At 42.5% G+C, this 14,436-nt stretch overlaps 1 protein-coding gene across 3 annotated transcripts in view; it reads right to left on the bottom strand.

Annotated features, from left to right (window-relative positions):
* The window catches only part of LOC107495038 (WAT1-related protein At4g15540), a 12,977-nt gene extending 5,455 nt beyond the window's left edge, over positions 1-7,522 (bottom strand). For all 3 annotated transcript variants that reach the window (XM_016116090.3, XM_016116089.3, XM_021125222.2), the window contains exons 1-2: positions 7,302-7,522; positions 7,155-7,220 (exon numbers count right to left, since the gene is read on the bottom strand). In XM_016116090.3, the coding sequence (XP_015971576.1) occupies positions 7,155-7,220; positions 7,302-7,510 (275 nt within the window). In that variant the 5' untranslated portion in view covers positions 7,511-7,522. The remainder of the gene's footprint in view (positions 1-7,154; positions 7,221-7,301) is intronic.
* Positions 7,523-14,436: the final 6,914 nt, after the last annotated feature.

Here is a 14,436-nt window from a genome sequence, read left to right as displayed (position 1 = left end):
AAACCAAAAAAAAAATAGATTTCAAAAAATAATAATAGATTTATTTGTTTGGAAAAATAATAGATTTTTTATTTTATTTTAAAAAATCCTTCAAATAATTATCATTTTAAAACAATTAATGAAAAAAAGGCCTGAGAAAGTTAATATTATTATTTCAATTAATATTTATCATAAAAAGAGTGAACATCATAAAAATAAGAATTCATAAAATTTAATTAAAAAATATTTTAAATTCAAACTCAACAAAATTATACTTTTAATAGATTTTATATTAAATTTATTTGGCAACTTAATATAATATTGAATGAAATTAACTATTATAATGTTAGCTTTCTAGCACTATTCGTTAGAGAATACTAATTAAATTTATCCAACTAATAATAACCATATTAAATAATGAATTAAAGGTGACAGCATAAGGAAGAAATAAATACTCCTGCAAGAATAGGATAATTAATAAAAATAAATCTATGCATTCACTTAAATTTATTTAAACTCAAAATGTTTTTAGTTGTTTCCTTAATGTATATGAGTGTATTGGACGCCTCCGGTACGGGTTGTGAGATGGATCGGGGACCTTTAGGTCGAGGTGGATGTCGGAGTATTCAACTGGAGCAACGAGGGTAGTACCTGTAAAGACACTCCGATGCTCAAGTCAGAATGAATCTCAGAAATATGAGGTATGTAGAGTGAATGACATACCTGAAGGGGCCTAGGGATCCCCAGGTGATAGTGAGTATCTTATCTTATCTTATTTTGCTAAGATAAGGGAGACGTTTAAATTTAAATGTTGGTTAGGAGCTCTAGTGGGTCAGTTTTGGTCCTTCTAGAAAGGTGATGTGGTTCGAACCCAGGTAACCGGGTTCGGAGGCCATTCTGGGCGTGGAATCTGTGGGCCGGATCGTAACAGTGCCCCCGCAGCGGGAGAGGGAACAAGGTCGGTCTTCATCGCTGGAGGATACGGTTTTGGCCGTTCATGGCCTTCCTCGGTTTGTCAGAGCAGGAGGTAAGGTTATTGGGGATTTCCTCAACGGGCCTACCTATTGCAGAGGGGCGGCGCATCGGGTCCTAGAATGGGCCGGTTGGTAGAGTTCGTCAGCCTTGTAGTCTGTATTGCGGTTGATGTGAACTTTCTGCCTTCCTATGCCCATTTCGTATCCCAATGCGTGCTGTCAGTTGCGTTTTTAGAGAGAGCGTTTATTGCGAGGGGGCGCTTGGGCTGCCTTCCCAGTTTTGTCCTGCGTGTCTTGTTTAATTTGGGTGACAATTTTGTCTTTTTACTTTTCGAAACCGTTTCGATTATTGCTTTTCTTCCTTCGCTTGTTTTATTTCCTGGTTCCTTTATTTTTGCTTGCCCTATGCTCTTCCTTTCTTCTCCTCCTTGTGGTATATTGCTTCACATCCTGCATCCTCCGTCCGTTGCTCTTCGTTTGTTGTTTCCTGCTTCGGTGCTTTCCACACTTACGCTCAATTTATTAGGTTGGTGTTCTCTCTATTATTTTCCTTGGCTTGCATGTGTTAGGACTGTGGCCGTCTGTTTTGTTCTTTAGTGTTGTGTTTCGAATAGGGTGGTGGGTTTTTCCTTTTGAGGGGATGAGCACCACTTTGTAGTTGACAGTAGGTAGTGGCATTTGTTTCATTTTCTCCACAGTTTTTTGTCGCGCGGTTTGGGCTGATTGTGGTGCTCATCTCTGTTTTAGGTATGGCTCAGCGGAGGACTGAGGGTATGGGTGCTCCGGTGATTCTAGTCGGAGGCGTTCCCTCCCTTTATTCCTGGGTGACCAATGATGTTTGGGGTACACCGTCTCGGATGTCAGAGGCAGATCTTCAGCGGCTCCATGATCAGGGGGCTGTTTATGGGGGGTGGCGAGGTTGAGAGCCAGTACGAACTCGTCCTCTCCAGGGTTGACTATTATCTTGTTTGCTTATTCCACTTGCCCGTTTGTCTGGGGGTGTTCTACCGAGATGAAGCGCTGGTTTATGGCTAGCCCTTCCAGGAATTTCCGGAACTTCTTGTCGGCAAACTGGATTCCATTGTCTGAGATCACGATCTCGGGAATCCCGAATCTGGTTATTATGTGTCTCTAGACAAACTTTTGGCACTGCGTTGCCGTGATGGAGGCCAGGGATTTGGCCTCGATCCATTTGGTGTAGTAGTCGATTGCAACAATGAGGTATCGGAGTTATCCGGGGGCCGTTGGAAAGAGGCCAATGAGGTCGATGTCCCATGTTCCGAATGGCCGGTCTGTCGTGATGGTGATGAGCTGGTGTGGGACAACTTGTTGGAAGTCAGAATGTATCTGGCATTTGTTGCAACTCTTGACCAACTGTATGGCGTCCCTGATAACCGAGGGCCAGAAGCATCCAACTCGGATAATCTTCTGAGCCAGGGCTTTGCCTCTGATATGGTGGTCGCAGCAGCTTTCGTGGATTTCGCGAAGGATGTATTCCATGTCCCCGGGCTTGATGCACTTGAGCAGGGGTTGCATGAATCCGCATTTGTACAGTTGTCCCGCCACTATGGTGTAGTTGGCGGCTTCCCTTTTTATCCGTTTTCTTTCTTTAAGGTCTTCGGGTAATACTCCGTTAAGGAGGTATTATAGGATAGCGGAGGTCCATGAGTCATGGTCGGTGATCGGAAGGCTGGTGTTGGTCGTGGTTGATACAGAGGGTGTTTTGACAACTTCCTGTATCAGCGACCGATTTCCTTGTCCTGGCTTGGTTCTAGCCAACTTTGAGAGTAGGTCTGCCCTTGCGTTTCATTCCCTGGGGACGTGTTGGACGGTTACATGATTGAATTCTTCAGTTAGCCCTTTTACTTTGGTTAGGTATTGTTGAAGCAGGGGTCTCGTGTTTGGTAGTCTCCGTTGATTTGGAAGTTGACTACGTGGGAGTCGCTGCACACCTCCAAGATCTTTGCACCGACCTCTTTGGCTAGTGTCAATCCAGCCAAGAGAGCCTCGTACTCTACCTGGTTGTTGGAGATCAGAACTCGTACCGAACGAATTGTTCGATCACAATCCCGTTTTGGTTTTCGAGTATCACCCCAACTCCACCGGAAGTGGTGTTAGATGAGCCGTCTACATGCAGCTTCCAAGTTTCGATGGCGGAGTTTCCCGGAGTCATCTCGGCGATGAAGTCTACCAGGGACTGTGCTTTAATCACGTTACGAGATTTGAACTTTATTTGGAATTGGGACAGTTCTACGGACCATGCTAGCATTCTCTCCGCTAGCTCGGGCTTTTGTAGGACTTGCCTGACCGCTTGGTCGGTTCGGACCGTAATGGGGCGAGCCTGGAAGTATTGTCGAAGATGTGGGAGGCTGTGAGGAGTGTGAAGGCGAGTTTCTCGAGGCGAGAGTAGCGTGACTCCATATCTTAGAGTACTTTGCTTATGACGTAGATAGGCCGCTATGCCTTATTCTCGTCTTCTCGGACAAGTGCTGCCGTAAGTGCTTCTTCTATTATAAATAGGTATAGGTAGAGGGTCTCTCCCGTTTGGGTTTTAGCAAAAATGGTGGGTTCCGCTAGGACTTTCTTGAAGTGTTGGAATGCCTCTTTGTATTCTGCTTCCCACTTGAAGGGAATCCCTTTCTTCATAAGTTTGAAGAAAGGGATTGCCTTCTGGGCCGACGCGCTGAAAAATCGGGATAGGGCGGTTAGTCGGCCGGTCAGTTCTGGATGTCTTTCAGGTTTTTTGGACTTGCCATTTCAAGGATGGCTCTACATTTCTTGGGGTTTGCCTCTACCCCGCGTTGCGTGATCATGAACTCGAGGAATTTTTCTGCTTCCATTCCGAAGGCGCATTTTGTCGGGTTAAGGCGCATTCGGTGCTTCCTCAAAGTGTTCATTGCGAGCTCAAGGTCGTCGATGAGGTGCTAGCCGAATTTGGTCTTGGGGAGCATGTTATCTATGTAGACTTCCAGCCTGGACCCAGACAAGCCTTGGAATATCTTGTTGACGAGCCTTAGGTAAGTGGCTCCAAAATTTTTTAGGCAGAAGGGCATGACTATGTAACAGTACGTGCCGTCGAGGGTCATGAAAGCCGTTTTCTCCTCGTCGGGTCAGTGCATGGGTATCTGGTTGTACCCGGAGTATGCATCCATGAAGCTGAGATATTGGTGACCGGATGCAGTGTCTACCAGTTGGTAGATGTTTGGTAGGGGGAAGGCGTCTTTTGGACATGCTCTGTTCAAGTCCGTATAGTCGACGCACATCCACCACTTTCCATTAGCTTTCTTGACTAACATGACGTTAGTCAGCCAGGTCGCATAGGGTAGTTCTCGGATGAAGCCTGCCTCGAGGAGGGCCTTAACTTGTTTCCTGAATTCGACGGCTCTATGAGGGGACATTTTTCGGCTCCTCTTTGTCACAGGTTTGGCCTTAGAGTCCACGGCTAGTCGATGGGACATTAAGTCGGGGCCTATTCCCAGCATGTCGGCGGGGTGAACGCGAACAAGTCTCTGCTCCATTTTAGGAGGCTGTGAGATCTTCCTTAAGGTTGTATGGGAGGTTCCTGTTGATGAACGTGTATTCCTCTTTGATGTTCCCTATTTGCAATTTTTCCATGTCTCTCTCTGGTTCCAGTCTAGGTTGCCCGTCTTGTCGGGAATCCAGGTCAGCTAAAAAGATGCCGTCCGCGTCGCGGGATCTCTTCTATAGGGCTAGGCTGGTGTTGTCGCATTCTACTGCGATTTCCTGGTCTTTGTGGATTGTTCTGATGGAGCCGTCTTCTGTAGTGAACTTCAAGAGTAGGAATTTGGTGAAGATGACGGCAAAGAGGTCGTTGATTATTTTTCTTCCGAGGATAACGTTGTAAGCGGTGGAGTCTTTGAGAACCACGAACTCGGATAGGATTGTCTTCCTTTGGTTCCTTGTCCCTATGGTAAGGGGGAGGACGATGGAACTGTCTGTCTTGAGGAAGTCATCCCCGATTCCGGTTACTCCGTTGCGGTGTTTCTGGAGGTTTTCATTGCAGAGTCCAAGCTTGTCGAAGGCTCTTCTGAAGAGGATGTTGGAATCTGCTCCCGTGTCTACCAGTATTCTTCTGACCAGCCCGGTTTCAATCTTTACCGAGATAACGAAAGAGGCGTCTTCCGCCGAGGTGCCGTATTGGCAGTCCTCGGGGTAGAATGTTATTGCATTACTGGTGGTGATGGTTAGGATTTAGTTTCTAACTGCCAAGATCTTGAGATCCTTTTTTAGTGCCGATTTTGATTTTCCTAGGGTTTCCTTGCCTGTGATGATGTGCACGACTATGACCAGGTCTATCTCTGGGCTTTCCCTTAGGGTTTGTCTTTGCGTTCTTAGGTTGCGTCCTTCTCTTTCTGGTGATCTTTCTTTTTCTGTGCATTTTGGTTCTTTGATGATCTTGGCAAAGTCGGGGAGCTTGCTATCTCATATAGCTTGTTCGAGTGCGTCCTTTAAGTCGAAACAATCTTGTGTCCTATGTCCGTATCCTCTCGTGGATTCATCCTGTCTCTGGGTGACTCCGATCAAGCTGATCGGGTGTTTGGATTTTGTGATTCTGGTGGTGAATTGGGTCATGAATTTTCTCGATATATCGTGGAAGCCAGTTATGGACCCGTTGGGGATGGCGTTAAATCGTTTAATCGCAGGCACGGCTAGGATTATTGGGAAGGCCCTGCATCGGACCGCATTGGCGGCTCCTTCCAGGTTCATCCTGGCCTCGAAGACCATTAGGTATTCTTGGGGGTCTTTGGTTCCGTCATACTTCATATTCGTGGGTTTGTTGAAACCCTTAGGAAGTTTTGCTTTTAGGATTCTTTTCGTGAAGGGAGTAGCTCCCATTATCATGTGCTCGCTCCTCATGCTTTTGGTCTTTCAATGACGCCAGCCGTCATCCACGTCGCGCCGGAGTTCCGGGTCGAGGGATACCCTGCGCTCATGCCTTTTTCCGTGACGCCGTTCGGGTGACCTGTAACGGCCGGTCTCGCGGCGGGATCTTAGTCTTGTGGTGGCGTAGCTTCCGTTCTCTGTGTGGTGTCCTTCCTTGGCAATCACCCGGCCTTCGAGTTCCTGTACTCGGAGGTAGAGGTCTTGGATTATTTGGGCGGCCTTGCCTCCTAGGTTTTCGGGTGCCCGTGTTTCAATGATTGCGGGGCCGTTTTTTTGTTTTGCGGAGGGGTAGTCTGGCGAATAGCGCTTGCTATCCTTCCATGGGTGTGGGGTGTAGCTTCTCGGTGTTTGGGAGTTGGGTTCCTCGTTCGGGAGTTATTGTGGTGGCTTGGGGATTGTTCCTCGAAAACGTCTGCGATTCCGTCACGACGTTGTAGGTCCCCACAGACAACACCAATATACTGGAGGCCTCTGGTATGGGTTGTGAGATGGATCGGGGACCTTGGGGTCGAGACGGATGCCGGGGTATTCAACTAGAGCAACCGGGGGTGGTACCTGCCAAGACATTTCGATACTCAAGTCAAAATGGATCTCAGAGGTATGAGGTGTGTAGAGTGAATGACATACCTGAGGGGGTCTAGGGCTCCCCTTTATATAGGTGATGGTGAGTGTTTTATCGTATCTTATTTGGCTAAGATAAGGGAGACATTTAAATTTGAATGTTGTTTAGGAATTCTAGTGAGTTAGTTTCGGACCTTATAGAAAGGTGATGTGGTTCGGACCCGGGTAACCGGGTTCGGAGACCATTCCGAACGTGAAATCCGTGGACCAGATCCATAACAATAAGCAACTATAACAAGATAATTATTTTTATTAAAAGAAAAGTAGACAAATTAACTCGTCAATATGCTAATTCTCTATAAATTAAACCGGGATAAATTAGAATTTTAGGCATTTTTATTTAGTTGGATCGATCGAGTCAAGGCGTTCCATTTTTTACTGGTTTTGACATCCTTATTTGTAACTAGAAGGAGCATATTGTTTTGATAAAACTTAAAAGAGATTCTTGTTAATAAAATAAGTTGAAAGAGATTATCAAAGTTAGGTACAGTTGAAAAGAACTAATAACTAACACTGTACTACATTAAAATTTTAAAATTGCAGACAAACTCATTAACTTTAAAACAGGCATATAGTTGTAATATTTTCCAACCTTTTAATTCGGTTCATAAATTGTATGTTATATATATGTATATTTGCAGAGGGGAAAAAGAAAAAGAAATTAAATATTGTTACCCAATGAGTCCAAGAAGAAAAATCCTACCGACCAATGAGGCTTTAAATGTGGGCAATCCACTTGACCTGCGCCATTGAGTAAACTAAACCATAAAACGTACAATAATAATATTAATGATGAAAGAGAGTTGATAGATGATCCTGTACCTGGTGGCGAAGAAGATGAAGGGAAAAGGTAGAAGAAGAATAAAGGTGGAGATGGCATATGAATAAGCAATGAAAACATAGTAACTCAAGCCTTTCTCAGTGGCTGCTTTGAATAGAACGCTGGAACCAACGCTGAAGCATTCAACTGCCACCATTGCAAAGAATGGAACCACGTTCATGTACCAATAATATCTACCTGATGATGCCATCTCTCTCACGCAATGGAACCACGTTCTTTCTTCAAGTTTCTATTTATAGTAAGACTCAAGTGACGGTTGCATAGGCCACACACCCTCACCTACACTCTAAGTCTCTAATTAATTAATAATAATTAAATTAGCAAGTCGCACTAACTATCACACCTCATAAGTCATATCCCATATAACTGTATGTCATGTGAAATAAGAAATCGTATTAGGTACGTATTAAAAATCAATCACTTAATAATATAATATATAACATACAGGATAATATAAAATATGAGATAACATATTATTTTTTATATTTTGAAACTATATATCTCATCTCACAATATGTATAGTTAGGAAAAAAAACTACCTGAGATGGAAAAAATAATTCAAAATTTACTCTCTGATTTATAACTTGATCTAGGTAAACAATTCATTTCAAAACCATCCAAGTCAAGCAGTTATTTTCAGTCCTCTTAAAACGAGCTGATCAATTTATTAATTAGTTAGAAAAAAATAATAAATATTAAATAAAATAAATTTTATCTGTTTTTAATTAATTTTTTTATTACTAACCATTTTCGTTTAAATTTGTAGTGTTTAAGTTAAGAACAAAACCAAAGCCAAAACAAAAAATAACTTAAACTTAACTTATTTAACATTCATTATAATTAATAAATATAAAATAAAATAAATTTTAATTTTTTTTCTCTCCTTAATATTATCAATTTGAATAATTAATGTCTAAAAATACGTATGTTTTTAATATATTTGATTTTTACTTTTTTTTCTTGATCAAAATATATATATATATATATATATTGTATTATTTAAAATATATTATCGTTATAGAAATAAACAAGATATTTTATAATTAAATTCAACTAAGTCTTTTTTTTCTTTTTACACGTCTCTTCCTTCTTCTTCAACGATCTTTTATTATACTAACAAATTATTGAACCAACTTGATATAACTTGATCATATATATAGCATCACTAATTTTTTTTTATATACAAAAATTATTTATAAAATATGTTTTCTGTTTAATTCGTTGAAAAGAAAAAGAAAACTTGTTTGTTATTCGTTTTTCTAAAATATATTTTTTTATATATAACTGTCTTCTTAAATCTCTCACCTATTTTTAGAAGAGATATCTCAACAACGCTAAAATAAAAAGACGGTTAGTTATCCACCATCAGAAGTGGGAACTACTTCAACGGTGGTTATTGGTTTATCACCTATAAATACATTGACACATTTAAATAAAATTAAGTTCTAATACACTAAAATCTGCTTAATCCTTTGCTAACTTAGGCATCGGAGTGTCTTTGCAAATATCATTCCTCCATTCTTTCACATACACAACTCGGACGGTGGTTCCTAGACATAAAGCGAGTCGGAGACCACTTTCCTATAGCGTTTGGACCTCTCATTTAAATCCAACCATCCGGTTCTAGGTAAGCCCCGGAACATTGGCGCCGTTGCCAGGGACCTGGAAGATCAACACATGATGACGGACGACCAGCACAAAGACGGACACACCGCTTCGAAGTCTGAGCAAGAACAACAAGACGCGGTCAACAACAACAGGGCAATAATATCCCTGCAAGGAACGGAAGGACAGCATGGCAAAGGTCCCTCCAATCCCCAGGGATCAAAAAGGATCTCCTCCGAAGTTCATCAGCTTATTGGAAAAGATGAACAACCTCACTCTGCTAACCTAATGGGATTATTACATAGTCACCAAGGTCAACTCGAGCAATTAGAATAGGAGTCAGAATGACAGCGTGAAGCGGAACGAAGCTTAAGGAGAGAAATCAAGCGACGAAGAGAGCTTGAAGAAAAGCTCTCAAGGCTGTAATCCAATCTCCGAAATAAGGATTTTCGCAGAGATTGAGAAGATACCCCGTTAGGAGAAGAAAACCCATTCATTGAGGATATCATGAGGGCTAAATTTCCCAAAAACTTTAAAAGCCCCAACATAGACCTGTATGATGGGACGACAGACCTGAAGCACTATCTCAGTAATTTCAAAAGTCAGATGTACTTAGCCGACGCGTCAGATGCCACTCATTGTAAGGCTTTTCTGACAACTATAACAAAGGCGGCCATGAAGTGGTTTGACATCCTCCCCCCCAGGTCGGTAACTAGCTTCGACGACCTCTCACGCATGTTTCTCGCGCGCTTCTCAATCCAGAAGGACAAAGCCAAGTAGGCACCCAACCTATTAGGAGTGAAACAGGAAGTCGGAGAACTATTGAGAGACTACATGGAAAGGTTCAATAAAGCGTGCTTGGAAATCTAGGACTTATCTACTGAAGCAGTAATAATGGGCCTAGTCAACGGACTCCGAGTAGGACCCTTCTCCCAGTCCATCTCAAAGAGACACCCGACTTCTTTAAGTGATGTACAAGAACGAGTTGAGAGGTACATCAACATGGAGAAAAAAGCCAGGTTACGAGAATTAAGTTGGCGGATAAGGCATCCCCACCAATCAAAAGAAAAAGAGAAGGAGTCCAATAAAAAGGAAGAAGTCGGAACTGAAAGACCTAGGAGATATCACTCTTATACTCCCCTGCGAGTTTTCCTAGTCGACGTATACAGGAAAATTTATCACACTGAAAAGCTTCCTCCCCCGCGACCCATTAAGAACAAAAAGGGGGAAGTCGCAATGAATACTCTGAATACCATAAACTGTATGGATACTCTACTAGTGATTGCTACGACCTAAAAAATGTAATAGAAAAGCTGGTCAGAGAAGGCCGGCTAGATAGATATCTCATGGAAAGGTCGGACAATCATGGAAAAAGAAAAAGAGATGATGAAGGTCATGGATGAAGAAGTCCACCCCCGCAAACCCCAGAACAACATATCCATATGATATCGGGGGGATTTGCGAGAGGAGGGTTGACCAAATCATCTCACAAAAGGCATTTAAAGGAAGTCTATCAAGTCGGGAGCGAATTGTCCGACCTCCCCACCATCTCTTTAACCAAGGAGGACGGACAGGGTATTATTTCCGGGCATGATGACTTGGTAGTAATCACTATGATTCTCGTCAACGCTCATCTATATAGAACTCTGGTAGATCAAGGGAGCTCAGCTGACATTTTGTTCAAACCAGCGTTTGATAAGCTGGGATTGGACGAAAAAGAACTAAAAGCTTACCCAGACACTCTCTTCAAACTAGGGGACACTCCCATTAGGCCGCTGGGTTTCATTCTCCTACACACAACTTTTGAAAAGGGAATAAAATCCAAGACATTAAGCATCGACTTTATTGTCATTGATGTAGCTTCTGCCTACAATGCCCTAATAGGCAGAACAATCCTAAATTGGCTCGGAGCAGTGGTTTCTACCCCCATCTCTGTATGAAATTTCCAACACCAAAAGAGATTGCCACTATTAGAGGAGATCAGAAGTTGGCGAAAAAATGTTACAATGAAATCCTGAACCTAAGAGGTAAAGGCAAGGAAGTCAATACCATTGAGTTCAGAGGAGTCTGAGTTAAGGAATAGCTACGACCATAGTCCGGAGGAAAGACTGAAGAGGTACAGATCAGGCAAGAGGTCAGAAAGAATACCAACATAGGAGCTAATCTAACAGAAGATCTGAAGCAGAAGCTGACACAGATCCTACAAGAAAATTTCGATCTCTTCGCCTGGAAAGCTTCCGACATGCCTGGGATAGATCCTGAGCTTATGTCACATAGATTGGCTGTTCATCCAGGATCCCGACCTATCCAACAAAGAAGACAGAAGTTAGGACCTGAATGGGCTCAAGTGGTCGAAGAGCAAGTACAAGCTCTGTTTGAAGCAAGCTTCATTAGAGAAGTCAAATACTCGGCCTGGCTGGCAAACGTGGTGTTGGTCAAGAAACAGAATGAAAAATGGAAGATGTGCGTCGACTACACTGACCTAAACAAGGCATGCCCTAAGGACCCATATCCTTTACCAAATATTGATACCCTAGTAGATTCCAACTCGGGGTATCAATACTTGTCATTTATGGACGCTTACTCGGGATATAATCAAATCTCGATGTACAAGCTAGACCAAGAGAAGACGTTATTCATCACGCCCGGAGCAAATTATTGCTATGTGGTCATGCCATTTGGATTAAAAAATGCAGGGACTACATACCAAAGGCTGATGAATAGGGTGCTTGCACCTCATCTAGGAGAACTGATGCATGGGCATCATGTTGTGTTTTGCTATGCTTTTTCATATTAAAACTTAAGTAATCATGCTTAATTATTAAGTGTTTTTGTGCTTAAATCATAGATTACTTTCATCTCTTTGATTTAATTTATTTTGTAGAAAATGATGGAAAAAAAGCAAAAAAGCACAAAACAAGCGCTAGCAAGGAGCAATGGTGAAAGCGCTATTGGGGCTAGCGCCCTTTCCAAAAGCGCCAGGGGCCTAACTGGCAAGCATGCTTCAGCGCCATTAGCACTAGCGCCATCCCAACAATGCCTATGACCCTTGGCAATCTGACCTTGTCATTTTAAGGGAGCATAACTTGAGCTACAAAGCTCCAAATGAGGTGATTCCAGTGGTATTGAAAAGTAGGAATTTAGAGCTTTCCAAGCATATATGGCACTACATGGTAGACACTAAATCTGAGGGAGAAAACTTACCCCGAAAGTACAAAGATGAACATAGTATCAACTTGTAATAAGGCCAGCTGACCTCTTCACATTCCATGGGGTATCAGTCGAGCTGTAAAGCTTCAAATGATGCCCTTTTAAAGGAATTGAAAAGTAGACATCCAGAGATTTCCAACAATATATAATAATATGGGGTGAAAATTTATTTTGGGCTTCATAAGTTGGCGTTTTTAACAATAACCAGTTTGGGCGCTGGCAGAGCGCTGCCCTCAAAAGCACCTGCAACCCTTGACAACATTACCCTGTCTTCTTCAAAGGACCATATATTGAGCTACAGAGGTCCAATTGATGTACTTCCAATTGCGTTGGAAATCTGACATTTAGAGTTTTTCAACAATGTATAATAGTCTATAGTGGGCATGAAATTGGAGCACAAACAATAGGCATCTTTAAGCCCCAAAAACACTTAACAAAAGATCCCAGCGCTGTTAACGCTAGCGCTACGCCAAGCACGCCAACGATGAAGGCCACGTGCATGCATGGGCGAAGCGTATGCGTGACAAGCGCCAAAAACAGTGATGACGTGCATGCATGGGGAACGCATACGTGTGACAAGTGCTAAAAGTAGTATCGACGCGCAAGCGTGGGCGACGCGTATGCGCAAGTGCACAAGCGTTAGCGCTAAGGGGAAATGCTACGTGAGCTTGTGAGCAAAATTTTTGGTAGCGTTAACAACGCTAACGTTGCCCTCACTCAAACCAAGTCACTTTTGCTCAATCAAATTCATTCCAAGTCCACTCTAACATCAAGCAAGCAAGCCACAATTGTCAACCAATCAAGGCCACAAGAATCATCTAGAATTAGCTCATTTTTATTTTATTGTAATTTGTTTTCAATTTCATTTGAATTTGTAATTTAGGCTAGCTTATAAATAGGCTTTAATTCATCATAGAGAGGGACTCTTGGCTGGAAACACATTTTGGAGTGGTCTTCGGACCCTCTCTCCACATTTCTCTTCTTTTTCACTTTCTTACTTTGTAAATATTTTAGTTATAAATTACTAACTCTTTCCATTGGGAAAGAGAGCTCTATTGCAATTCAAATAGGTTGATTTATTTTCATTCTTCATCTTCAATTATTCTTTTATTGTTGCTTTAGAGAGAGTCTTTGTGCTTCATAAATCCAATTACTATCGAGAGAGAAATTGGATCTACTTGAATTTCATGATGAACTTGAGAAAGGAGTCATGAAATTTAGTTTGAGACTTTTCTCTCCTAATCCTCTTGATCAATACATTCTTAGTTGGTATGTGATATGTAACCTCTTTGAATTAAGGTCTTGAGGGTTGTGTGGCCTTCACTGATCCACCCGACATCTTGAAGAGGTCAGATTCGACATGAGCTGGCAGATGACGCTTATTCAAATAAGTAACTGCCTGCTTAAATCTCTCACCCACTTCTGGAAGAGATATCTGAACAACCCTAAGATAAAGGGACGGTTATCCACTATCAAAAGTGGAACTACTTCAACGCTGGTTATTGGTTCATCACCTATAAATACATTAACACACTCAGGTAAAACTAAGTTTCAATATACTCAAACCTATTTAATCCCTTGCTAACTTAGGCATCGGAGTGTCTTTGCAGATACTATCTGTTCCGAGGGTTACCTGAAACTGTAGGTCGATCTCGGACGAGATCTTCTGTGTTGGTCGGAGCCGACGTGTCTGGCAGGTGTACGGCGGTCGGAACTGATGTGTCAGATTTGTTGGACTTGGTGGTGGTGCTGATCCTGTGTCCCCGGAGGGTGGGGGGTACTTGCAAGGGACTCCGATGCTTAAGTTAGCAAGGGTATTAAGCAGGTATTGAGTAGAATCAGAGTATGAGTTATACCTGGGTGCTCCAGTGTATTTATAATGGTGAGATGTGGCCTCCTATGGATAAGATAAGTTAGTTATCTTATCTTTATCTTTATCTTATCTTTAAGTGAGGTCATCTTATCTTCAAGGGAACCGCCTTTATCTTTCTGGCTTTGGCTGCCTTTAGATTGGGCTGTGTTCCTTCGTTTTGGGCCTGCTTTGGGCTCCTTTGACGATTTGGCCGAACTCTTTGAGAAGAGGTCGGATAGTCTGACCTGAAGAGGTCGGTCGGCTTGTCGCTAAACATCCTGGGTCGGACAGCTTGACCCAGGGTATGAACACTATCCCTCTCCCCCGGCCATTCTTTCACATACACAACTCGGACGACAGTTTCCAAACATAAAGCAAGTGGGAGATCACTTTCCTATAACGTTTGGGCCTCTCATTTAAACCCAACCATCCAGTTCTAGGTAAGCTCC

This window comes from Arachis duranensis, chromosome 6 (assembly GCF_000817695.3).
Source record: "Arachis duranensis cultivar V14167 chromosome 6, aradu.V14167.gnm2.J7QH, whole genome shotgun sequence".
NCBI lineage: Eukaryota > Viridiplantae > Streptophyta > Magnoliopsida > Fabales > Fabaceae > Arachis > Arachis duranensis.
The sequence above is the reverse complement of the archived record's forward strand: the minus strand, read 5'-3'. Positions and strand labels throughout refer to the sequence as shown.